This window comes from Pseudophryne corroboree, chromosome 10, assembly GCF_028390025.1.
Source record: "Pseudophryne corroboree isolate aPseCor3 chromosome 10, aPseCor3.hap2, whole genome shotgun sequence".
In the NCBI taxonomy this organism is placed as follows: domain Eukaryota; kingdom Metazoa; phylum Chordata; class Amphibia; order Anura; family Myobatrachidae; genus Pseudophryne; species Pseudophryne corroboree.
In genome coordinates this window covers 145,562,431-145,589,613 of record NC_086453.1, presented here as the reverse complement: position 1 = coordinate 145,589,613, position 27,183 = coordinate 145,562,431, and the positions used below count along the sequence as shown (strand labels likewise).

General features: G+C 47.1%; 1 protein-coding gene across 9 annotated transcripts in view; it reads right to left on the bottom strand.

Moving 5' to 3' along the window:
* The window catches only part of CNOT3 (CCR4-NOT transcription complex subunit 3), a 179,882-nt gene that overhangs the window by 33,065 nt on the left and 119,634 nt on the right, over nt 1-27,183 (bottom strand). For 6 of the 9 annotated variants that reach the window (XM_063942854.1, XM_063942860.1, XM_063942858.1 and 3 more), the window contains exons 7-12: nt 17,442-17,570; nt 17,021-17,116; nt 16,576-16,798; nt 15,055-15,188; nt 3,867-3,926; nt 1,219-1,543 (exon numbers count right to left, since the gene is read on the bottom strand). In XM_063942854.1, the coding sequence (XP_063798924.1) occupies nt 1,219-1,543; nt 3,867-3,926; nt 15,055-15,188; nt 16,576-16,798; nt 17,021-17,116; nt 17,442-17,570 (967 nt within the window). The remainder of the gene's footprint in view (nt 1-1,218; nt 1,544-3,866; nt 3,927-15,054; nt 15,189-16,575; nt 16,799-17,020; nt 17,117-17,441; nt 17,571-27,183) is intronic. The other 3 variants (XM_063942857.1, XM_063942861.1, XM_063942863.1) reach the window with 2 other exon arrangements.

Genomic DNA, 27,183 nt, shown 5'->3' with positions numbered 1-27,183 from the left:
GCAACTGTCATCGTTATCGTTATCTGGACATGCACCCACTCCATACTGGGGGCAAGAGATCTGTCTGAGACAGGAGTACCATCTCTGTTCGCACATACTGAAACTTGCTTACACACCTACAACACTCCCACTAAACAAAAAGTTCTGTGCGTTTTCTTGATGACCAAGCAGAAACATCCATGTCACGGAAAGAGTGTTCTGATCAACCCAACTGCACTTCCAATCCCTGTTGTGTGTATGCCAGATCCAACACATGCGCAGATTTCTTTCTACAGAACATGTGCACTATGCCGAACCACATGAGATGCGTCTGCACAGCCACTCACGTCCGACTCAGACCCAAAATATTTTTACTGCATATTACACATATGACGCAGACACTGATCTCTAGCAGTCACAGTATACAGTTAGCAGATGACTAGGGTAAGCCTTGATACAATACCACTACTAACATACTGCAAATGGTTGACATTTTTGAAGTTCCCTAGCATACGATTAAGAATAACACCCAAAAAGGTGATAATATACCAGTTTATAGACTCTGCATATAGGATTTGGCAATGCATATCAAAGGCTGCATTATCTCTGCCATCATATTAATAGGCATACATACATACATACACTATGTGTATATATATATATATATATATATATATATATATATATACACATACATACACACATACATATACACACACATGCGAACAGGTGACAGGTTTGCATTAATACAGCATAGGTTGAGTATCCCTTCTCCAAAATGCTTGGGACCAGATTATCCAGTATTTTGGTTATCGGATTTTTCCGTATTTTGGAATAATTGCATACCATAATGAGATATCATGGTGATGGGACCTAAATCTAAGCACAGAATGCATTTATGTTTCATATACACCTTATACACACAGCCTGAAGGTAATTTTAGCCAACATTTTCTATAACTTTGTGCATTAAACAAAGTGTGTCTACATTCACACAATTCATTTATGTTTCATATACACCTTATACACACAGCCTGAAGGTCATTTAATACAATATTTTTAATAACTTTATATATTAAACAAAGTTTGTGTACATTGAGCCATCAGAAAACAAAGGTTTCACTATCTCAATCTAACTAAAAAAAAATCCGTATTTCGGAATACTTGGATATGGGATACTCAACCTCTATATGTATCTCTATATAAACAACAGGGCAATGGGAATGACCCTTAGACCTACTTGTTGCTCCGTTTTGCTTGCTTGTGTTCTGCTGGACACTGGGTGGCCTAGGCTGCGATGTGTTTGTAGTAGATGGTGGAGGAGCTACTGCCTGTGCATAAGGTGTAGGTGTACCAGACGTGTGTCCACTGGATGGGTTGTTTTTGCTGTTGTTGCTGCTCGTACTGCTGCTGTTCGATACTGCGCCATTGCTGTTTGTACCCGGCCCATTTCCAAGAGACGACGACGTGCTGGAACTGCTTCCTATTTGGTAACTTGGAGTCACTGCAGGGGACTGCGGATGATGGTTGTTATGGATACTTTTAGAACCGTTCTTTGCTGGTGACTAAAAAAGGAAACACCCTGCTACACTTTAAGGAAACATATATATACACTATAATGCTAGGAATATCCAAAATTCTCTGCATGAACTGAAATTCAGTTCTGCAAAAGAACACACTACATTTATAGACTTTGTGGTAGTGTGCATCCTATAGAACAATCCTGGAAGTGACTTCTACCACAAAACACTCCGGAAACACAGCAGGAAAAGCCAGGAGAATACCTAGCCTGATCCATTTGCATCAATTGTTCCAAAGCTGTTGAGGATATTGAAGTCAATCCAACAAAACGTATGTCTGACAACATGGTCATTTGTAATCTTGGCTATGGCTTGCCAACAGCTGTTCATAGTGTAACTGCTAGAGTAAACTCTGCCTCTTCTATTTGTGCTGTAATCTCTGTAACTGTTCCATGTGGACAGAAAGCAGATGGACAGACACGCCAAGGGGTATATTTACTAAAGTGCGGGTTTATAGAAGTGGAGATGTTGCCCATAGCAACCAATCAGAATCTGCTTATGATTTATTTAGCGCTTTCTAGAAGATAAGAGCCAGAACATGATTGCTTGCTATAAGCAACATCTCCACTTTTATAAATCCACACTTTAGTAACTATGCTTACATAAATGATTAGAACCCTTACTACTAACTCACTGCTTTATTCTAGTTTATATATTTAGGCCTATTTTCTATTCCCTCTTCTTGACATGGATATTCTACATAGATACAGTGCAGCTACTGATGACATGACTTCTTAGAGATGATCATAAAAATATTTGCTATGAAAAGGAACAGATCTGGCCAACCTGTGGCTTTTCAGCTGTTGTGAAACTACAAGTCCTAGCATGCCCTGCCACAGTTTTGCTATTAGGGAATGCTATCATTGTGACTAGGCATGCTGGTATGTGTAGTTTCACAACAGCTGGAGAACCACAGGTTGGTCAGGCCAGAATTGGAAAATTATTTAGCAAAGGTTACTACGCTGCTGAACATTTTGGGACAGAGTGGTCTATTCATGAAGCAGTGAAAAGACTGGAGAAGTGAGCCTGTGGAGAAGTTGCCCATGACAACCAATCAGCTGCTCCGTACAATTGTATAGTTTGCAAATTATAGATGTTACTTCAATACTGATTGGTTGTCATGGGCAACTTCTTCACTGGCTTACTTCTCCACACTTTTCACTGCTTCACAAATAGACCCCAGAGTTATCAAAGCTTGGAGAGAGAGAGAAAGTACACACCAATCAGCTGCTGTCACTCTAGAGGCTTTAGGGGAGATGTAAGAAGTGGTATTACCAGCGTCATTTGAAACACCTGACCTTGGCATGCATGAAAGCAGATAAAACAGAGAAAAATCACTTTCCTCTACAGTATCCGCAAACATCTAACGATTTCCCCATCACCATACTATAGTATGGTGAAGGTAAATCCAGACAAAATGATAAGTGTGCATTTGCTGCTAATCTTTTTTCACGTATTGTCAGGAATTACATGCCAATATGCTTGCTAACCTGCGGCGGCAGCTGCTGCTGGGCGCCCCGCTGTGCATGAGAGATCTTGCGATGGTTGCAAGATTTCGCTAATTCGCAGTGGAGCTGACTGGGGAGTAAGACAGAGTGAGCATTTGCCACAGACTGATGAGCTGTGGCTCTGGCAGGAATCTCCGTGGGGGGGTGTCACGCCCCACTGCGGCAGCATTTCGTCCGTGTAGCTTCCTGCTTCACCTCAATAAGAGGAGAAACCGGATGAGCAATAGCGGCATGATAAGTGCTGCTATACTACATTTATACCACTGTACTTGAAAAATAAACACTGAGGAAATGATTGCTCGTACTTTAACTCTCTCCGAGCTCTGATAAATCTACCACTCTATTTGGTAGTAAGCTGTCATCTAACCCAGGTAGGTGATTGTTTATTAAAATGAAGACAGGACATGGCGAGGAGACTGCTTAACACTATCACTAAATATACCCATGTTTTCCCAAGCATTACACTTGCAAAACAAATTTTACATTTTAGCCAAGTTCATAAAGGCAGATATTCAGAGCTAGAAATTAAATAGAATTGGGTTGGTCAACAGGCCCTTAGCTACTCAGATGTTTACAACATTAATGCTAAACATTACTAAGACATGAAGACTTCCACTAAGAAAGAATTAAAAAAAAATAAAAAAACAAGAGTAAATGACAGTGGTACAAAATGTAAAATGTTAACAAAAGTAAATAAATCCACAAACACACAAGATAACAAAGTATTGGTGTACAAGATAAAAGCATAAAAACACATATATGAAGGTGATAAAAGACAGAAACAGGATTGCACAACTCACCTGACTAACTTCACTGTCCGTAGACCTGCCTCGAATTTTCTTGTCATCTTCAGAGTTTTCCTACAAGATTCAAAAATAGGATTTTAATTACCTACCGGTAAATCCTTTTCTCGTAGTCCGTAGGGGATACTGGGAATCCATTTAGTACCATGGGGTATAGACGGGTCCACTAGGAGCTTTGGGCACTTTAAGAATTTGAAAGTGTGTGCTGGCAACTCCCTCCATGCCCCTCCTACCAGATTCAGTCTAGGAAACTGTGCCCGAGGAGACGGACATACTTTGAGAGAAGGATAAAGATAGTGGTGAGATTCCGAACCAGCACACACAAACAGAGGAAAGCTGTGCTAACCCAACTTTAAACAGGAACCGCAACAGCTGAACCAACAATACTTAACCAAGTAACAGTGCAGGAAGAACGAAGCACCGGGCGGGCGCCCAGTATCCCCTACGGACTACGAGAAAAGGATTTACTGGTAGGTAATTAAAAACCTATTTTCTCTTACGTCCTTTGGGATACTGGGAATCCATTTAGTACCATGGGGAAGTACCAAAGCTCCAAAACCGGGTGGGAGAGTGCTGAGGTTACTGCAGAACTGAATGACCAAACTGAAGGTCCTCAGAGGTCAAAGTATCGAACTTGTAAAACTTTGCAAACGTGTTCGAACCTGACCAAGTAGCTTCTCGGCAGAGCTGTAAAGCCGAAACACCCCGGGAAGCAGCCCAAGAAGAACCCACCGACCTAGTAGAGTGGGCCTGTACAGATTTTGGAACCGGCAATCCTGCCGTGGAATAAGCATGCTGGATAGTGAGCCTAATCCAGCGTGCAATAGACTGCTTTGAAGCAGGACACCCAATTTTATTGTGATCATAGAGAACGAACAGCAAGTCGGATTTCCTGTGACGAGCTGTTCTCTTTACATACACCTTCAAAGCCTGCACAACATCCAAAGACTTTGAAGTAGCAGAGGTGTCCGTAACAGCCAGAACCACAATAGGTTGGTTGATGTGAAACGCGGACACCACCTTAGGAAGAAATTGCTGATGAATTCTGAGTTCAGCTCTGTCCTCATGGAAAATTAAGTAGGGACTCTTGTGAGACAAAGCCCCTAGCTTAGACACACGTCTTGCTGAAGCCAAGGCCAACAGTGTGACAGTCTTAAACATAAGGTACTTTAAGTCAACCTCCTGTAACGGTTCAAACTAGTCCGATTGGAGGAACTGCAATACCAAATTGAGATCCCAAGGTGCCGTGAGAGGCTGGATGTGCAAAACACCTTTCAAAAACGTCTGGACTTTAGGAAGAGATGCAATTGTTTCTGAAAGTAAATAGACAAGGCCGAAATCTGGACTTTTATGAAGCCTAGGCGTAGGCCAACATCCACTCCCGACTGCGGAAAAAGCAGGAAACGTTTCAGATGAAATTCCACAGCAGAATATTGTCTGCTCTCACACCAAGAGATATTTCTTACAAATACGTGGTAATGTTTAGACGTTACCACCTTCCTGGCTTGGATCATAGTCGGGATAACCTTGTCAGGAATCCCTCTCCTCGCTAGAATCAGCCGTTCAACTTCCATGCCATTAAACGTAGCCGCGGTAAGTCTTGCTAGGCCTACGTGCCCTGTTGCAGAAGATCCTCACGAAGAGGTAGAGGCAATAGATCTTCGATCAGCATCTCGATAAGATCCGCGTACCAGGCTCTTCGCGGCCAGTCCGGAGCAATGAGTATTGCTTGAAACTTTTTCCTTTTTATTCTCTTTAGAATTCTTGGGATCAGATGAAGTGGAGGAAACATATACACCAGCTGGTAGACCCACGGAGTTGTCAGAGCGTCTACAGCCACTGCTTGTGGGTTCTTCGACCTGGAACAATACCGCTTGAGCTTCTTGTTGAGTCGAGAGGCCATCATGTCGATCTGTGGATATCCCCACCGAAGTGTCAACCACCGGTACACCTCCAGGTGGAGGCCCCACTCCCCCGGGTGCAGGTTGTGTCTGCTGAGAAAGTCTGCTTCCCAGTTGTCTACTCCCGGAATGAAGACCGCTGACAACACCACAGCGTGTTTTTCCGCCCAGAGGAGAATTCTTGACACCTCTGACATTGCTGCTCTGCTTTTCATTCTGCCCTGTCGGTTTATGTATGTTACCGCCGTCACATTGTCCAACTGGACTTGAATGGCCTGACTCTGAAGTAGAGGTTAGGCCTGCAGAAGGGAGTTGTAGATTGCCCTGAGTTCCAGGATGTTGATTGGAAGGACGACTTCCCGACTTGTTCATTTTCCTTGAAAGTGCACCCCCCTGGGTGACGGCTTCCCAACCTCTGAGACTTGTGTCTGTAGTTAGCAGAATCCAATTCTGAATCCCGAGCCTCCGACCATCGACGAGGTGAAAAGTCTGGAGCCACCACAGAAGGGAGATCCTGGCTCTTGGCGAGACAGATCCTCTGGTGCATGTGAAAATGCGAATCGGACCATTTATCCAACAGATCCAGCTGGATGGGCCTTGCATGAAACCTTCCGTACTGAAGCGCCTTGTAAGAGGCCACCATTTTCACCAGAAGACGAATGCACAGATGCACAGAGATCTGGGTTGGCTTCAGGACAGCCTGAACCATCGACTGGATTACCATAGCCTTCTCCAAGTGAAGGAACACTCTCTGAGACTCTGTGTCGAGTATCATTCCCATGAAAAGAAGCCTCTGCGTCGGTTCCAGGTGAGATTTTGATAAGTTCAGAATCCACCCGCGATCCAGGAGTAGTCTGGTTGGCCAATGCTGTCCAACTGCTCCCTGGACGGTGCTTGTATCAGAAGATCGTCCAGGTACGGAATTATGTTCACTCCCTGTTTGCGGAGTAGAAGCATCATCTGTGCCATCGCTTTGATGAACACCCTCGGTGCCATGGAGAGACCAAATGGCAGGGCCTGGAACTGGTAGTGACAATCCTGCAATGCAAACCATAGATAAGCCTGATGAGGCGGCCAAATCAGAATGTGAAGGTACGCATCCTTGATATTCAGAGACTCATTCTTGAATTTGAACACTCGTAAGTACGGGTTCAACGACTTCATGTTCAGATTCGGTCTTACCGAACAGTCTGGTTTCGGAACTACAAACAAGTTGGAATAGTACCCCTGGTGGAACTAGAACAATGACCTGGGTCTGTAACAGTTTTTGAATAGCTTCTTGTAAGGTTACTCTTGCTTCTTGTGAAACTGGTAAGCCTGATTTGAAGAATCTCTGAGGTGGGAGCTCCTGGAAATCCAGTCTGTAGCCCTGGGAAATAAGATCTATGACCCAGGGATCCTGGCACGAACTTGTCCAGATGTGACTGAAGAATTTTAGTCAGGCCCCCACCTGCCAGTCTTCCAGGCATCACAGTCCAACGTCATGATGAAGGCTTTGAGGAAGCAGAGCTTGAGCTCTGTTCCTGAGAACCTGCAGTTGCTGGTTTGCGTGGTTTACCTCTAGCGCCTCTGGTGGCTGTAGAAGAACCTCTGGTTTTGCCCCTAAACTTGGCCATTCGAAAGGACTGTAAATTGGAACCTGAGTAAGCCTTCCTGGCTGGGGGAGCTGCAGAAGGAAGATATGTGGACTTCCCCACAGTAGCTTTGGAGATCAATTTATCTAGTTTTCTATATTAAAATAAGATTCCTCACTTTCCTCTGTCACCTTATCAGGGATATGCAGAACTTCTCTGATAGCCTCTATGAGAGCCTCTATTCCCTGAGACAGAGTAGCCTCCCCCACCTCTGAGTACACCTCCCCCTCCTCCATGTCTGACCCATCATCAGAGTCAGACTGCAGGACATGGGCCAAAGTACGTTTTTGCGGACAAATGGCAGGGGACTGAGATGCTGGTTTGGGTATTGAGTCTCTTTTCATAAACTCAGTCATCGATTGTCTTAAGTATTGCATCTCTTTCTCATTGCGGGACAATTTAGTAGAAATATTGGAAATCATATCCTTAATGGCATCCAGCCAAGCTGGTTCTGCCCCGCTAGTCTGGGGAGGTACACAGCAGTGAACCCCCTGGAGAAGAGGAATACGGTGCCTTACATGAAACACACTCTTTGTCTGACATACTGTGACAGTGACAGCGCACACACACATACAGGAAGAGGTTAAATGCACAATTAACCCACAAAGAGCCCTTTCAGGGCGACACAGAGATAGTATGGAGCCAGCACACAGTACCCTTACTGCTAATGCCAAGCTTAGCCGGGTCGCAGACTAAGGGGTACATTTACTAAGCGGTGATAAGAGCGGGGAAGTGAGCCCGTGGAGAAGTTTCCCCATCAACCAATCAGCAGCTGTGTATCATTTTATAGTATGCAAATTATAGATGTTACTTCAGTGCTTATTGGTTGCCATGGGCACTTCTCCACTGGCTCACTTCTCCGCTCTTATCACTGCTTAGTAAATGTACCCCTTAGTACCCAGATTGGTAGCGCGGAGGTAATCTGGAGTCTCTCCATTGGTACTAATTGGATTCCCAGTATCCCCAAGGACGTAAGAGAAACAATCCTAAAGTGCTAGTATCACAAGGAGATATTTTAGATATCCCTTTTATTAGGATGTGGTATATTTTAATCGACATTCATCAGTTCAGCATTCATAGGGGCATATTCAATCAGCCGCATGCCTATTACCATGCCGACCCGATCCAATTAGTGAGGATTCACCCCGAGGACAGTCTGAACCTCGTAGCTTCAGGAGCTGAGAGGAAAACTCCTTGAGAAAATGCCACAACTGGAGGTTCATGCACAAAAACCCACTGACCCCGCAGTTTACCATGCGGAAACTCACTGATTCCACGTAATCCCTGATTTTAGGCGCTGGGTAAAGGCCGTTTGATTGAATAGCCTTTTCTCATGCCGCGTGGTAAATGCCCGACACCACCACGGCTAACTGAATATGCCTCATTATATTCACATGAAAATGTCAACATAGTCGTAATGTCAACATTGCCCACATGGACAATTATGTCAACATGATTAAAAATAAGATTTTAAATACCTACCGGTAAATCCTTTTCTCGTAGTCCATAAGGGATATTGGGGATAGATTAATACGATGGGGTATAGACGGGTCCAAAGGAGTCAGTGCACTTTACATATCTTCAACTGGGTGTGCTGGCTCCTCCCCTCTATCAGTTATAGGTAAACAGCGCCCGAAGGAGAATGACATACTGGAGAAAAGGAACATAATAATAAGTGTGGTGAGATTTACACACCAGCACACCAAAACATAACCGGGCCAGCAACGGTTGGCAACAGTAACAGCAACTGCTGAACAGAAACACATAACAGAGAACCTGCAGAAAGTCACCACACAGAGGCGGGCACCCAATATCCTTTAAGGACTACGAGAAAAGGATATACCGGTAGGTATTTAAAATCCTATTTTCTTTAGCATCCATAAGGGATATTGGGGACAGATTAGTACGATGGGGATGTCCCAAAGCTTCCAGAAATGTCGGGAACGTGCAGAGACATCTTCAGCACCGCCTTCCCAAACTGGGTACCCTCTTTGGCCAGGGTATCAAATTTGTAGAACTTCACAAAGGTGTTCTTCCCCAACCAGGCAGCAACTCCGCACAGTTGGTGGGCCGAGACACCACGGGCAGCCGCCCAGGATGACCCCACCGATCTCGTAGAGTGGGACCTCAGACTGTGGAATAGTAAGCCGAATCCAACGAGCAATAGACTGCTTTGAAGCAGGGAAACCCTTTTTCTGCGCCTCATACAGCACGTACAAGGAATCCGTCTTTCTGATCCGAGCCGTCCTCTTGACATAGATTTTCAAGGCTCGCACTGCATCCAATGCCTCCGGAGGGGCAGAAGTGCCAGAACTGGACGGAATAACAATAGGTTGATTCAAGTGAAACACGGAGACCATCTTCGGCAGGAACTGCGGTCTAGTCCTGAGGTCCGCTCTGTCCTCGTGAAAGAACAAATAGGGACTTTTACACGATAAGGCCCGTAATTCTGAGACACGTCTAGCAGAAACCAGGGCCAGTAACATCACCGTCTTCCACCGTCAGAGGTTCAAACCAGGAGGACTGTAGAAAGCGTACCACCACATCAGAGGTTCAAACCAGGAGGACTGTAGAAAGCGTACCACCACATCCAAATCACAAGGTGCCATAGGCGGCACAAACAGAGGTTGTATATGAAGCACCTCTTGCAAGAAGGTCTGAACTTCTGGCAGGAGAGCCAATTTCTTCTAGAAGAAAGAGCTGAAATCTGGACCTTAATGGATCCAAGACGTAAGCCTTTATCCACTCCAGCCTGCAGGAAATGAAGGAATCTTCCCAAGTGGAATTCCGCAGATTGACATTTGCGTTCCTCGCTCCAAGAGACATATCTCCGCCAGATATGATAGTGTTTTGACATCACAGGTTTTCTGGCTTGCACCATAGTGGCAATGACCTTTTTGGAAAGCCCTTTGCGAGCTAGGATGTTTCGCTCAACTTCCATGCCGTCAAACGTAGCCGCCGTAAGTCCGGTTAGACGAACGGTCCTCACTGAAGATCTCTTCTTAGCAGCAGAGGCCAAGGGTCCTCTACAGACATGTCTAGAAGAGCCGCGTACCACGCTCTTCGGGGCCAATCAAGATTGCCTGCACTCCTTGATGCCTGATCCTCTTGAGTACCCTGGGGATCAACAGAATCGGAGGAAATAGGTAGACCAGCTGGTAAGGACAAGGCATCGTCAGCGCATCCACTGCGCTCGCCTGAGGGTCTCTGTTTCGCGAGCAATAGCAACAAAGCTTCTTGTTGAGGCGAGAGGCCATCATGTCGATCTGTGGGCAGTCCCACCTGTCGATAATCAGTTGAAACACCTGAGGGTGTAGTCCCCACTCCCCTGGGTGGAGATCGTGGTGACTGAGGAAGTCTGCTTCCCACTTGTCCACCCCCAGAATGAAGATTGTGGACAGTGCTCTTGCATTTCTTTCCGCCCAGAAGAGTATTCTTGACATTTCTCGCATGCAGGCTCTGCTTTTTGTCCCCCCCTTGTCGATTGATGTACGCCACAGCCGTGGCGTTGTCCGACTGAACCTGTATCGCCTGATCCCAGAGTAGAGGGGAGTCCTGAATCAGAGCATTGTAGATGGCCCGAAGTTCCAGGATGTTGATCGGAAGGAGGGCTTCTTGGGCAGACTACCTGCCCTGGAACTGCACCCCCTGAGTGACAGCTCCCCATCCTCTCAGACTTGCATCCGTCGTGAGGAGGATCCAATCCTGAATCCCAAAGTGTCGACCTTCCAGCAGGTTGGAAGGACTGTAGCCACCACAGGAGTGATATCCTGGCCTGGGGTGACAGCCGAATCATCCGGTGCATCTGAAGATGGGAACCGGACCACTTGTTCATGATATCCAATTGGAACGGTCTGGCATGAAACCTTTCCGAACTGTATCGCCTTGTATGAGGCCACTATCTTTTCCAACAATTTTATGCAAAGCTTAATGGATACTCGAGCAGGTCGGCGCACCATGCAAACCATTTCTCGAAGTGTTCTCACTTTTTCCTCTGGGAAGAACACTTTCTGTGCTACAGTATCCAGGAGCATCCCCAGAAACAGAAGCCGTTGAGACTGTTCCAGGTGGGATTTCTGTAGATTGAGGATCCACCCGTGGTGAGACAGAAGTTGGACAGTGCGATCTATATGGAACAACAGAAGCTCCCTGGAACACGCTTTTATCAGGAGATTGTCCAGGTATGAAATTACGTTGACCCCCTGGACCCTGAGCTGAAACATAATTTCCGTCATCACCTTCGTGAACACCCTCGGAGCTGTAGACAGGCCGAAGGGTTTCGCCTGAAACGGTTAGTGATCGTTCAGTAGGGCGAACCGCAGATAGGCCTGATGAGGAGTCCAAATTGGGATATGGAGGTAAGCGTCCTTGATATCCAAGGACACTACGAATTCCTATTGTTCCAGGCCTGCGATCACTGCTCTCAAAGATTCCATCTTGAATTTGAAAACGTTCAGGTAAGGATTCAAGGTTCTCACAGACCCGTCTGGTTTTGGTACTACGAATAGACTGGAGTAGTAACCCTGTCCTCGTTGCTGTAGGGGTACTGGAACAATGACCTGGGACTGGACCAGCTTGTTTATGGCCAGTAGTAGCGTACCACGCATATTTTCCAAAGCTGGTAAGCCTGATTTGAAAAATCGTTAGGGAGGAGCACCATCGAACTCCAGCTTGTAACCCTGAGAGATAAGGTCCCTTACCCATCTTGGCAGGAACCGTCCGAGATGTGGCTGTAGTGACGTAACCGAGCGCCCACCACGAGATCCCCTTGGGGTGGGTGGGCACCGTCATGCTGAAGTCTTTGCGGAAGCAGAACTGATGCTCTGGGGTCCTGAGATCTGGCAACGGCTTTCTTAGGTTTACCTCTGGAGCCTCTAGCTGCGTTGGAGGCCCCCCTGGCCCTAGATCAAAATCTGGAGGACCGAAAGGATTGAGTAGATGGTCCCGGGTAGGTACGCCTAGCAGGCGGAGCCCCCGAAGGGAGAAATGTGGATTTCCCACCAGAAGCTTTGGAAATCAATGCGTCCAATTCACCTCCAAAAAGCCATTCACCTGTAAAGGGAAGAGATTCCACATTACGTTTGGAGTCAGCATCAGCAATCCACTGACGCAACCATATGGCTCTGCGCGCAGACACAGCCATAGCCGTGGTTCTAGCATTAATATTTCCAATCTCTTTAAGGGAGTCACAGAGGACTCTAGCCGTGTCCTGAATGTGTTTTAGAAAAGTTACAGTAGTAACTAAGGTCATATCACCCGAAAGACCTTGCTGAATTTGAGTAGCCCAGGAATGAATTGCATGTGTCATCCAGCAGCCTGCAAAGACCGGTCTTTGAGCTACACCTGCAGCAGTATAGATAGATTTCAGGGTGGTCTCAATTTTCCTATCTGCCGGGTCCTTTACCGTAAAGGAGCCCAGAGCAGGGAGTACAGTCTTTTTATAAAGGCGAGAGACTGAGACGTCTACTGCTGGAGACTCTTTCCAGAATTTCCTGCCTTCAAGGGCAAAGGGGAATGTATGCAAAAACCGTTTGAACACCTGAGATTTCTTATCTGGATTCTTCCAGGCTATTTTAAATAAATCATCCAATTCCTTGGAGTCAGGAAATGTGACTGTCAGTTTGTCTTGTGGGAGGAAAAATAACTGCGGATTATTAGCATCCTCCAGGGGAAGCTTTAACACATCCTGAATAGCCAATACGAGGGGTTCAATACCCTGTGTAGGGGTGGAATCCCCGCTTATGGGGTCCACATCATCCTGTATATCATCATCAGTATCTGATCGAAGTGCAGGTAAAGTACGTTTTTGTGCACCTGTAGTGGACAGGGGGGATGTTTAGCAGCTAGATTTGCCACTGCTTGTTGCAGTTCTTGCGTCTTATTGGCATTTGCAGTGAGCTGAAATGACATATCAGACATCATAGTTTTTATAGCCCCCAGCCAGGAGGGCTCTTGACTCTCCCCCACATTATCAGCATTTTGTGATGACTGAATTACACTGCTCACATGAAATTGAGCCAGATGAGCTAGGGGAAAATCTAGCATTGCACACACTGCATAACGTCTGTTTTACCATTGTGAAAAAGAAAAACAGGTATAATACACATACAACACAGCCTGAAATACAATACCAGCCTGCCCTATTGCATGTGAGGAGACACAAGAGAGAGGACACCAGCGCACCCAACGCTGCACACTCCCAGTGAGACTGTCCGCATTTCACATAAACATATAAACAGTCAGACTGTCTTTGAAATTCCCTCAGAGGGATGATATTTGTGCACAATATAGCAGCTCTCCCCCTCTACACCCGGTACCAGTGATCCAGTGTGTGACAGTTATGGAGGACATGTGTGAGGCTGCTGCTGCAGAGGAAGTCGACAGAATGCTGCTGAGCCCGGTCTGATGTAGCTCCGCCCCTCGCTATGGCGCCGGAGCTACTGTGTAATCTGTATACTGGCCATGTCTCCTAAGTGTTTGTAGCCTCACATAAATGCTTGGTACAAGGTATATTAGCCAGTTTCACGCAGGGGCTACAGCGGGCCCCCCCCCCCCCCCAGGAGGGACCTGTACGCCTCACCCGCGCGTCTGCCACATACTGAACCTGGGGGCCCTCCTAGCGGGGTCCCCGGTGTGTACTCACCACCGATGATCACCTTCAGGCAGCGTTAGGGGTGTGCGGCATGCTGCGGTGGCGACAGCCAAGGCGCCATGCCCCGCTGAACAAGCAGCCCTTCAGGACGGTGGTCCTGCAGCAGGGAAGCGGCTCTGCACCTCAAGAGTCTGGTGACCGTCCCTCCCCTAACTCCCATGGAGCAGGTATGCTGTTGCCCAAACAGCATACCGAAAGAAATAAATGTTTAAAAGAATTTGAAAAAAAACTCTGGAGCTTGCAGAGTGTGCATCCTCTCCTGAGGGCACTTTTTTCTAAACTGACCTGTAGGAGGCATAGAGGGGAGAAGCCAGCACACCCAGTTGAAGAGATTTAAAGTGCACTGGCTCCTATGGACCCCGTCTATACCCCATCGTACTAATCTGTCCACAATATCCCTTATGGATGCTAGAGAAATGTTGACATTTTCCCTGTGTTGTAACGCTGATTTTCCTGATATGGGATGTATTTAATATACCGGCTGTCGGGATCCTGCCGTTCAGGATCCCGGTAAAATGCAGACCGCCCCTCTGATATTCCCACTTGGGTCCACGCCACCAGCCGAGGGAGAATAGAATCCGTGGCGAGCTAAGCTCACCACCGTGCCCGAAGCGTTGCCTCGCTGCGCACGCTGCCTGTATTATGGCTATCAGGATGCCGCTGTCAGGATCCTAACAGCCGGCATCCCATCAGCCGGTATACCGTATCCAACCCCCTGATATGGTGTTGCCTTCACTTAGACTTCCGGATTATCCTGCAGTGGTTTTGGTGGGGAGTAAACCCTAATCCCAACCCCCCTCCCGAAGCCGGACCACAACTGCCTCTCCCCTCCCAGTGCCTAACCCTCCGGTCTTTGCAGAATGTTGACATTTGACATATCAAGTTTGTGAACATATTGACATTTTGCGGATGCAGATTTGTTCAATGTGAACATTTCAACAATGCCTGCATCCATGTTATTTTAGTATCTAAAAAAATGAACACGTGCAGGAACTTACTGTGGTGCAATTGGCAGGACTAGGTGGAATAGGAGAGCTTGATGTGGTGGAGGTAGGAGTGCTGCTAGATTGGTTAAATATCTCATCCTCCATGTGACTGTGGCCTGGTGGGGAAGTAGCTGCCAGCGCCTGTGCTGGAAGAGGGGAAAAAAAGCAAGCAAAAACAAGCTGCATAAGAATATGTCCATGTTGATGAGAGGTCATTTCTCTATAAGACCTGTTGTCAGAACCTTAGTTTGCTAAACCACACTATCAAGAATGAAGGTTTGCTACATGTTCTATAGAAAGTCTGCCACCATCAACAGGAGTACATAACAGGAGAGAGGATTGTTTTTTTTGTCTTTAGCAATAATAACAGAACAGTACTGCAAAAGATTTATATCTGACTTGGGGAATTGAATTGAGGGTGAGAATTGCCGTTGCCGCAATGATTAAATGCTGGCAATGGCAGCCCCACATCGCACCCGGATTCGCTCAAAAGTACATAACTACCCTATGGGTTAACAAACACTTTTGAGCGAGATCCCGCTGCCTTAAGCACAGTATTCAGCTGGGCAAATCTGTTAGGCTTCAGTTGAATTCCCCCAGTTGTTAATTTTGAACGTACTTTGGTATGACAGTCTCGGTATCGGATTACAGTGTTTTCCAATAATGCAGGACAATTGGTTGTGTCATATCCAAGGGCAACACAAATGACTTACATAAAATACCTGGCTGAATAGAACAGAAGGAGCACTAAAATTAAAGCCACATATTCAGCAGTCCATGCCTATTACTCAATATTCACCAGTTACTGATGACTCTCCCATACATTCACACCAGATGCACAGTGCGGCTTATTCTAAAATAAAGTAGTAATAAAGATTGGGGTACAGACCAGGGAAGGTCAAATTACAGTATGCTCTCAGCATACATTGGGTTCTAAAAACACTCTTTAAAATGTATATTAAAGATATTGTAGTTTGGTTCCAGAACTTGAAATGTATGAAATGGAGGCAGACAAGAATATTTCTTAGCTCTCACAAGGAGTTATTTGTATATAGGGGATGATGCAAGACAAGACCTGAGAACTATAAGCCATTTGTTTCCCCAATTATCTGTTTCTAAAGGGTGTGGTATATTAGGTAGATTAGATTTAGGTCAACAGTGTCCAGGTCGACAGTAAGTAGGTCAACAGGGTTTCTAGGTCGACAGGGACTCTAGGTCGACATGAAAAAAGGTCGACATGAGGTTTCGTTTTTTTGGTGTCGTTTTCTCCGTACAGTGACCGGGAATCCCAATTAGTGCACCGCTTCGCTCGCCATGCTTCAGTCAAGGTTACCGTTCCCAGTTGTAGTCCACGTGGATCGTAAAGTATGAAAAAGTTCATAAAATGAAAAGAATGAAAAAAGTGAAAAACTCGTGTCAACCTAGAGTCCCTGTCGACATAGAAACCATGTCGACCTACTTACTATCGACCAATAGTGGTCGACTTAGACAGTGTCGACCTAAAGACAGGATCCCGTTTCTAAAGCCACTTACGAATGTCTTCTAAATCAAGGTCATCGTACAGGAACTCATTCTCCTCAAAATCTGGATCTTGCGAAGAGTCCAAGTAGTATTCTACATCATCTTTAATCTTCCTGATTGAATCCACATTGATTGAGTCATTATCCAACATTCGCAGAATGGTTTCCAGCATTCGGATGTGGTACCTATGCCTCTCTATGTGCCGCTTCAGTCCCTCGATCCTGTCCTGCTTCTGCTGAGACCGGCACAATAGTGCCGCAGAGAAAAAAAAAAAAAGTGCACAATAGAAGTAAATACCCCTCTTCTGGTATTAAGAGATCAACCCAAAAACTACCAAAACGATAAAAGACAACTACTGTGGGTGATGAACACTTATTGTTGACAATTTAGAATTACATTAAAATACTAGTGTTTTAATGTTCTGTTAGACATATTTTGTTACCAAAAGTAAACTTACATCCTTGTCGCCTTTCTTTTTCCGCGTTTGTACTGACAAAGACTCCACCTCACTTTCAAACTGATCCACACCCATGTTCAACGAGTCAATTGTGTTCTGTGTGGAATAGATAAAAGCACCCCTCAGACTTTAAAGGCTAGAAGAGAACATTGCACATAGATACTAAGTACCCACATAGGGCTGGAGAGAAATCATTTTATTCATCGTTCCCTTACAGCCGTTTCCTGGTCTTACCGGCAAGGGAAACTTAAAAAATGCCCAAGCTCATAGCTCTGCAATCTCTAACAAATTGTATCCAGTGACTCCCAACTGGATGTTAAAAACATTTGAGTTTTAATAGACTCAATTTTCCTAACCAAAGTTTGACCAACAGTAATTCTAATTAAACCTCATCTAGCTATGCTGCACCAGTAAATCTTACCGTTAGCCACTGTCCAACTTCTTCCTTCTCTTTCTGAGCTGGGTCCACCTTCTGAGCGAGCCCAAGACCTTCCTTGGAGTATGCTTTTGTCTTTGTCTCACGTTCTACTACTTTGAACCTTTCCATTTGCTGTAAACAAGGATATGGCTTACTTGAAGGGAATTTCAAATTAGTTAGTGGTACTAAGCAGCAGCAGCAGCGAGTGTCAAACTAATTCTGACCAGACAGGCAAGGATTAATTACAATCAAGTCCATGAAAGGAGTGCAGACTACTTAATGAAGCTTTTCCAGAACAGTATACAGAGGACAAAGAATACTCTCATTTGTGGCAATGCATAGATCATAAAGTGGGTCTCCTTCAGTGATGTGCAGCGAGGCAGAGTCTTTCCTGTCATATTCCAAAGATTTACTATACAAACTTATATGAAAAATACAAAAAATATATTTTAAATATCTTCTTGGTATTATTCTAATCATTTTTGTAGTGAGAACTCTGGAGTAAAAAGTCTATGGCAGGGGAGGCAGTGCCTCCTCTGCCAACCTTGTCCGCACATCTCTGATCAAAACTCACCAAATTTCCAGCAGTATATACAGTGTACTGCTGCATCTTTCTATAACATCCACATTAACCCTTGGGCTCATATATTGTGTAAATTTGTCTCTGGTACTAGCCAGTGACTCCTCAGCCATTAACCCTCATCACACAGCCCTGGTCTCATTACACTTATTTTAGAACTTTCATTCCACATCTGAGTCACCAACATTTAGGCATAGAAAGCTCTTTACCAAAATAAATGAGATTAAGAGAGTATAAAGGATGAAGAAAAAGCACCAATGGTCCAAACAGTCTTCCACCCAATAAAAAATAGGATTTTAATTACCTACCAGTAAATCCTTTTTCTCGTAGTCCATAAGGGATACTGGGGACACTTAGTACAATGGGGTATATATGGGGGTCCAAAAGAACCAGTGCACTTTATATTTCTTCCAACAGGATGTGCTGGCTCCTCCCCCTATGCCCTCCTTCACAGCTCAGTCCAGAAAACTGTGCACGGAGGAGATAGACATACTTGCGAGTAGGAAACATGACAATACAACTAGTGGTGAGATAAACGAACCAGCATACAGCAGAACAAACAAATTAGCAACGGCTAGCGAAACCAGAAACAGCAACAGCTGATAAAAATATTCACACAAGAACAATTACTTGCAGGAACAGTCGAAGCACATAGGTGGGCGCCCAGTATCCCTTATGGACTAAGAGAAAAGGATTTACCGGTAGGTAACTAAAATCCTATTTTCTCCATCATCCATAAGGGATAATTAGGACACTTAGGGGGTCATTCAGAGTTGATCACTCGCTAGCTATTTTTTGCAGCGCAGCAAACAGATAGTCGCCGCCTATAGGGGAGTGTATGTTTGCTTTGCAAGTGTGCGATCGCATGTGCAGCCGAGCACCACAAAATTTGTTTAGCTCAGAACTTACTCAGCTGCCGCGATCACTTCAGCCTGTTCTTGCCTCGAATTGACGTCAGACACCCACCCTGCAAAAGCTTCGACACGCCTGTGTTTTTCCAACCACTCCCAAAAAATGGTCAGTTGACACACTGTCCATCTCATTGCGATCGGCTGTGCGAATGGATTCTTTGTAAAAGCCATCGCTCAGCAACGATCCGCTTTGTACCCGTACGACGCGCCTGCGCATTGCGGTGCATACGCATGAGCAGTTCTGACCTGATCACAGCGCAACGAAAAATACTAGCATGCAATCAGGTCGGAATGATCCCCTTAGTACGGTGGGGACGTCCCAAAGCTCCCAGAACAGGTGGGAACATGCTGAGATGCTTGTAGCACCGTATGTCCAAAATGGACATCCTCTGTAGCTAGGGGATCAAACCTGTCGAATCTGACAAACGTGTTTGTCCATGACCAAGTAGCGGCCCAGCATAGTTGCAAAGCCGAGACACCATGGGCAGCCATCCAGGAAGAACCAGACGACCTAGTAGAGTGGGACTTGATAGTCCGAGGAACCGGCAAGGTCGCCAAAGTGTAGGCCTGTTGAATAGTAAGCCTAATCCAACGGGCAACAGACTGCTTTGAAGCAGGGCAACCCTTCTTGCGCGTATCATACAGCACAAAGAGGAAATCCGATTTACGAACAGCAGCTGTCCTCTTGACATAAATCTTCAGGGCTCGCACCACATCCAAGGACTCAGGAATTGAGGAAGAGGCCGAAGCCGCCGGAACCACAATAGGCTGATTCAGGCGAAATGCAGAAACCACTTTAGGCAGGAACTGTTGACGAGTCCTGAGTTCCACTCTGTCCTCATGAAAGACCAGGTAGGGACTTCTACAGGACAAAGCACTAATTTCTGAAACGCGTCTAGTGGAAGCCAAGGCTAACAGCATAACCGTCTTCCACGTAAGATACTTGACCTCAGCGACACCAAAGGTTCAAACCAAGAGGACTGCAGAAAAGGACACGTTTAGATCCCAAGGTGCCGTGGAGGCTGGATGCACAGGACACCCTGCAGGAATATCTGGACTTCAGGTAAAGCAGCCAAATTCTTCTGAAAGAAAATGGACAAGGCAGAGATCAACTTTTATGGAGCCCAATCGCAGGCCTATATCCACTCCAGCCTGCAAAAATCGTCCCAGGTTGAAATCCGCAGTTGAATACATCCGGCCTTCACACCAGGAGACGTATCGTATCCAGATATGGTGGGAATACTTCGACGTGACAGTTTTCCTGGCTTGAACCATGGTTAAACTAACCTTGCCCAGAATTCCCTTCTCAGATAGAAAGTTCCGGTCAACCGCCATGCCGTTAAACGAAGCAGCCGTAAGTCCGGGTAGACGAATGGCCCTTGCTGAAGAAGATCCTCCCTGAGTGGCAGAGGCCAGGAGTCTTCTACTGTCATGGCCAGAAGATCCACATACCACACTCTTCGAGGCCAATCGGGGGCAATGAGAATTGCCTGAACTCCCTCTCTTCTGATTCTTTTTAGAATCTTGGGGAGCAACGGAATCGGAGGAAACAGGTACACCAGCCGCTAATTCCACGGCGTCGTCAGTGCGTCCACTGCCACAGGGTCCCTCATCCTGGAACAATAGCACGGAAGCTTGTTGTTGAGTCGAGTCGAGAGGCCATCAGGTCAATTTGCGGGCAGCCCCACTGGGCTGTGTTTTGTCGAAAGACCTGTGGATGGAGACCCAACTCTCCCGGGTGTAAGTCGTAACGACTGAGGAAGTCCGCCTCCCAGTTGTCCACTCCCGGAATTAATATGGCCGAGAATGCCGTTGCATTCCTTTCTACACAGAGAAAGATCCTGGAAACCTCCCACACGCAGGCCCTGCTTTTTGTGCCTCCCTGCCGACTGACGTACGTCACAGCCGTGGCGTTGTCCGACTGAACCTGAATGGCTCGACCTTGAAGCAGAGGAGACCCTTGGAGCAGAGTATTATAAATGGCTCTGAGTTCCAGAATGTTTATTGGAAGACTGGCTTCAAGGCTTGACCACCTGCCCTGGAACTGAGCCACTTGGGTGACAGCTCCACAGCTGCGAAGGCTCGCATCTGTGGTCAAGAGAATCCAATCCTGGATGCCGAAGCTCCTCCCCTCCAAGAGGTTGGAGGGTTGCAACCACCACAGGAGAGAAATCCTGGCCTGTGGTGACAAACGTATAATCTGGTGCATCTGCAGATGCGAACCGGACCATTTCTTCAGAAGATCCAGCTGGAATGTTCTTGCATGGAACCTGCCAAATTGAATGGCCTCGAAGGAGGCCACCATCTTTCCCAGCAGACCGCTACAAAGATGCACAGAGACCTGGTTTGTCTGCAGAACCGCTCAAAACCAACTCCTGAAGTGCCTTTGCCTTGTCAGCAAGAAGGAAGACCTTCTGAGCCACCGTGTCCAGGATCATTCCAAGGAACTGGAGACGTTGGGTCGGTTCGAGGTTAGACTTTTGAAAATTCAGAATCCAACTGTGGCGTGACAACTCCATCATCACTTTGGTGAAGACCCTTGGGGCCGTGGAGAGGCCGAAGGGCAACACCTGGAATTGGAAGTGTTCCTCCAGCAGAGCAAACCTGAGGTAGGCCTGATGAGGCGGCCATATCAGAATATGGAGGTAAGCGTCCTTTATGTCCAGAGAGACCAAGAACTCCCCTTCCTCCAGGCGCTAGATCACTACTCTCAGACTCCATTTCGAACCGGAAAACCCACAGATATGAGTTTAGTGATTTGAGGTTCAAAATGGGCCTCACTGAACAGTCTGGTTTTTGCACCACAAAAAGTTTGGATTAGTATCCTTCGCTCCTTTATTGAAGTGGCACAGGAACAATGACCTGGGCCCGAGCCAATTTCTGGATGGCCTCCTGTAGTGTGAGGCGCATGTCTTCTGAAGCCGGTAACCCCGATTTGTAAAACCTGTTAGGTGGAGAACTCTCGAACTTCAATTTGTAGCCTGGGAGATCAGGTCTTTTACACAGGCATCCTAGCAGGAGCCGTTCCAAATGGAGCTGAAGAATCTCAGACGAGCTCCCACCCCGAGATCCCCCAGGAGCGGAGGGACACAGTCATGCTGAGGGCTTGGAGCAGACACCCAGGTCCTGAGATCCTGCGGTGGCAGGCTTACGCGACTTACCTCTGGAGCCTCGTGCCGCATTTGAGGCACCTCTGGCCTTTCCTTTAAATCGCGCAGACCGAAAGGACTGCGGGGAAGGCCCGGTGTAAGAGCGTCTAGCCGGTGGAGCTGCAGAGGTACGTGGACTTTCCAGTGGTATCCTTCGAAATCCAAGTGTCTAACTCACCTCCAAACAGCCAATCACCTGTGAAGGGTAAGGCTTCCACACTCTGTTTAGACTTTGCGTCCGCCACCCACTGCCGTAACCACAATGCCCTGCGTGCTGAAACCGCCATGGTAGAGGTATTAATAATGCCAATCCTTTTTATTGTCTCACAGAGGAAACAGGCAGATTCCTGAATGTGTTGAATAAGCGTCACCATTTCAGCCAGGGACTTATCCCCAGTGAGGCCTCTTGATGGTTACCTGCCCAAGTATGTATGGTGTGAGTCACCCAACATCCTGCAATAACAGGCCTTTGGGAGGCCCCTGCTGCAACATAAATAGATTTCAGAGTGGTCTCTATTTTACGGTCTGCAGGTTACCTTAAGGATGTAGCCCCTGGTACCGGAAGCACTGTCTTTTTTGACAGGCGTGATACTGAAGCATCAACAGCAGGGGGAGTTTCCCACAGTTTTCGCCCCTCCTGAGCAAAAGGAAAGGCGGCCAACAATATCTTGGTCACCTGGAATTTCTTGTCAGGAGTAGCCCATGGCTTCCTGAAAAGATCATCCAATTCCTTTGAATCAGGAAATGTGACCAGTACTTTTTTCTGCGCAGAGAATCCCTTATAGCAATGATAAGTGACTCTACACCCTGTGCAGTAGAGGAATCATCCATCTCAGTATTAGATTCCAACTCCTCCCCCTCTTCCAACACTGGCACCTCCTCCTAGGATTCAGAGAGGATGACAGGTAACCTCCTTTTTTGGGGTAATGGATATGATAGAGGGGAAACACGTCTGCTGCCTGTCCTATCTTTAGTCAGAGCAGCCATAGACTGTTGTAACTGCTGCCTTTCCCGTCCAGCAGTAGTTGATTCATTGGACATGTCAGTCATCATAGTTTTAATAGAACTCAGCTAAACTGGTTCCTGCAAATCACCCTCTGAAGCACCACCGTCTTGTGAAGGCTGACTGCATTGCTCACACATGAGAGAATCTGCAGGGGAGGGAGAAAACCTGGTGTGACCAAAATTACACCCAGCTTTCTTTACCATGCTGACAGGGAACATTTACATTCACACACAGAGACACAGGTACAAGCAAGCCTGCCCAGCCTAGTATGTGTGGAGAGACCCAGAGAGGAGGAACCAGCACACAGCCTGAAACGAACAATGCAGAAGTTAGATGCAAGGCAATTTGTTATACAGTGTGTAAGGAGCCTAATATAAGGGTCCCACAGCGGGCTCTCCCCCTTAACTACACCCCTGTACCAGTGTCTGGACGAGGAGTATCACTTGGAGGAGCTGGCAGTCCTGCAGCAACGCTGAAAGTGCAGGAAATGGCGCCAGGAAGCCGCTGGTCCAGCTCTGGGGAAGCTCCGCCCACTGCAATGGCACTGGAGCTGTATACATATTTATACTGGCAAAGTCCCCAAACTAGTATAAAAAGCGTTCCCAGCACCTAAACAGACTGCCGCTGCCAATCTGCACAGGGATGGGGGGGGGTTATTGGATCCCCCCAGAGGGAGTCCATATGCCCGCCCCGCGTCTGTTCTACACCAAGAACCGGCGGGAACCTTCTAGTGGGACCCCTGGCAACACTCTTCTGTCTCTGTGCTGGGGGTGTGCGGCGTGTGTGTGCGAGAGCGCAATGCCTGCGGTACACTGACCCTCTGGACTGATGTCCAGTCAGCGGGATCCGACTCAGCACCTCCAGGAGGCCGGTGTCTGTCCCCAATCAGCGTCACTCGGTGCAGGTAGGCTGTTGCCCAACAGCCTACCTGAAAATAACAAACATTTCAAATGAACTGAAGAAAAAAAAAAAACTCTGGAGCTCCAGAGTGTGCATCCTTTCCTGAGGGCACATTTTTCTAAATTGAGCTGTGAGGAAGGGCATAGACGGGAGGAGCCAGCACACCCTGTTGGAAGAAAATAAGAATTTACTCACCGGTAATTCTATTTCTCGTAGTCCGTAGTGGATGCTGGGGACTCCGTAAGGACCATGGGGAATAGACGGGCTCCGCAGGAGACTGGGCACACTATAAGAAAGATTTGGTACTACCTGGTGTGCACTGGCTCCTCCCTCTATGCCCCTCCTCCAGACCTCAGTTAGGATACTGTGCCCGGAAGAGCTGACACAATAAGGAAGGATTTTGAATCCCGGGTAAGACTCATACCAGCCACACCAATAACACCGTATAACTCGTGATATTAAACCCAGTTAACAGTATGAAATATAACTGAGCCTCTCAACAGATGGCTCAACAATAACCCTTTAGTTAGGCAATAACTATATACAAGTATTGCAGACAATCCGCACTTGGGATGGGCGCCCAGCATCCACTACGGACTACGAGAAATAGAATTACCGGTGAGTAAATTCTTATTTTCTCTGACGTCCTAGTGGATGCTGGGGACTCCGTAAGGACCATGGGGATTATACCAAAGCTCCCAAACGGGCGGGAGACTCTGCAGCACCGAATGAGAGAACTCAAGGTCCTCCTCAGCCAGGGTATCAAATTTGTAGAATTTAGCAAACGTGTTTGCCCCTGACCAAGTTGCAGCTCTGCAAAGTTGTAAAGCCGAGACCCCTCGGGCAGCCGCCCAAGATGAGCCCACCTTCCTCGTGGAATGGGCTTTCACTGATTTAGGATGCGGCAATCCAGCCGCAGAATGCGCCAGCTGAATTGTGCTACAAATCCAGCGAGCAATAGTCTGCTTAGAAGCAGGAGCACCTATTTTGTTGGGTGCATACAGGATAAAAAGCGAGTCAGTTTTCCTGACTCCAGCCGTCCTGGAAACATAAATTTTCAAGGCCCTGACAACGTCCAGTAACTTGGAATCCTCCAAGTCCCTAGTAGCCGCAGGCACCACAATAGGTTGGTTCAAGTGAAAAGCTGATACCACCTTAGGGAGAAACTGGGGAGTCCTCAATTCTGCCCTATCCATATGGAAAATCAGATAAGGGCTTTTACATGACAAAGCCGCCAATTCTGACACACGCCTGGCCGAAGCCAAGGCCAATAACATGACCACTTTCCACGTGAGATATTTCAGATCCACGGTTTTAAGTGGTTCAAACCAATGTGATTTTAGGAAATTCAACACCACATTGAGATCCCAAGGTGCCACAGGAGGCACAAAAGGGGGCTGAATATGAAGCACTCCCTTTACAAAAGTCTGAACTTCAGGCAGTGAAGCCAGTTCTTTCTGGAAGAAAATCGACAGAGCCGAAATCTGGACCTTAATGGAACCCAATTTTAGGCCCATAGTCACTCCTGACTGTAGGAAGTGCAGAAAACGACCCAGCTGAAATTCCTCTGTAGGGGCCTTCCTGGCCTCACACGAAGCAACATATTTTCGCCAAATGCGGTGATAATGGTTTGCGGTTACTTCTTTCCTGGCTTTTATCAGCGTAGGAATGACTTCCTCCGGAATGCCCTTTTCCTTTAGGATCCGGAATTCAACCGCCATGCCGTCAAACGCAGCCGCGGTAAGTCTTGGAACAGACAGGGCCCCTGCTGTAGCAGATCCTGTCTGAGCGGCAGAGGCCATGGGTCCTCTGATAACATTTCTTGAAGTTCCGGGTACCAAGCTCTTCTTGGCCAATCCGGAGCAATGAATATTGTTCTCACTCCTCTTTTTCTTACAATTCTCAGCACCTTGGGTATGAGAGGAAGAGGAGGAAACACATAAACCGACTGGTACACCCACGGTGTCACTAGAGCGTCCACAGCTATCGCCTGAGGGTCCCTTGACCTGGCGCAATATCTCTTTAGCTTTTTGTTGAGGCGGGACGCCATCATGTCCACCTGTGGCCTTTCCCAACGGTTTACCAACAGTAGGAAGACTTCTGGATGAAGTCTCCACTCTCCCGGGTGTAGGTCGTGTCTGCTGAGGAAGTCTGCTTCCCAGTTGTCCACTCCCGGAATGAACACTGCTGACAGTGCTATTACGTGATTTTCCGCCCATCGGAGAATCCTTGTGGCTTCTGCCATCGCCACCCTGCTTCTTGTGCCGCCCTGTCGGTTTACATGGGCGACTGCCGTGATGTTGTCCGATTGGATCAGAACCGGCTGGTTTTGAAGCAGGGGCCTTGCCTGACTTAGGGCATTGTAAATGGCCCTCAGTTCCAGAATGTTTATGTGTAGGGACGACTCCTGACTTGACCAAAGTCCCTGGAAATTTCTTCCCTGTGTGACTGCGCCCCAGCCCCGAAGGCTGGCATCCGTGGTCACCAAGACCCAGTCCTGTATGCCGAATCTGCGGCCCTCTAGAAGATGAGCACTCTGCAGCCACCACAGTAGAGACACCCTGGTCCTTGGAGACAGGGTTATCAGTTGATGCATCTGAAGATGCGATCCCGACCACTTGTCCAAGAGGTCCCACTGGAAGGTCCTTGCATGGAACCTGCCGAATGGAATTGCTTCGTACGAAGCCACCATTTTTCTCAGGACTCATGTGCAGCGATGCACCGATACCCGTTTTGGTTTTAGGAGGTCTCTGACTAGAGATGACAGCTCCTTGGCTTTCTCCTGCGGGAGAAACACTTTTTTCTGTTCTGTGTCCAGAATCATCCCCAGGAACAGTAAGCGTGTGGAAGGGACCAGTTGTGACTTTGGAATGTTTAGAATCCAGCCATGCTGTTGTAGCACTTCCCGAGATAGTGCTACTCCGACCAGTAACTGCTCCCTGGACCTCGCCTTTATTAGGAGATCGTCCAAGTACGGGGTAATTAAAACTCCCTTTTTTCGAAGGAGTATCATCATTTCTGCCATTACCTTGGTAAACACCCTCGGTGCCGTGGACAGTCCAAACGGTAGTGTCTGGAATTGGTAATGGCAATCCTGTACCACAAATCTGAGGTACTCCTGGTGAGGAAGGTAAATTGGGACATGCAGGTAAGCATCCTTGATGTCCAGGGATACCATGTAATCCCCCTCGTCCAGGCT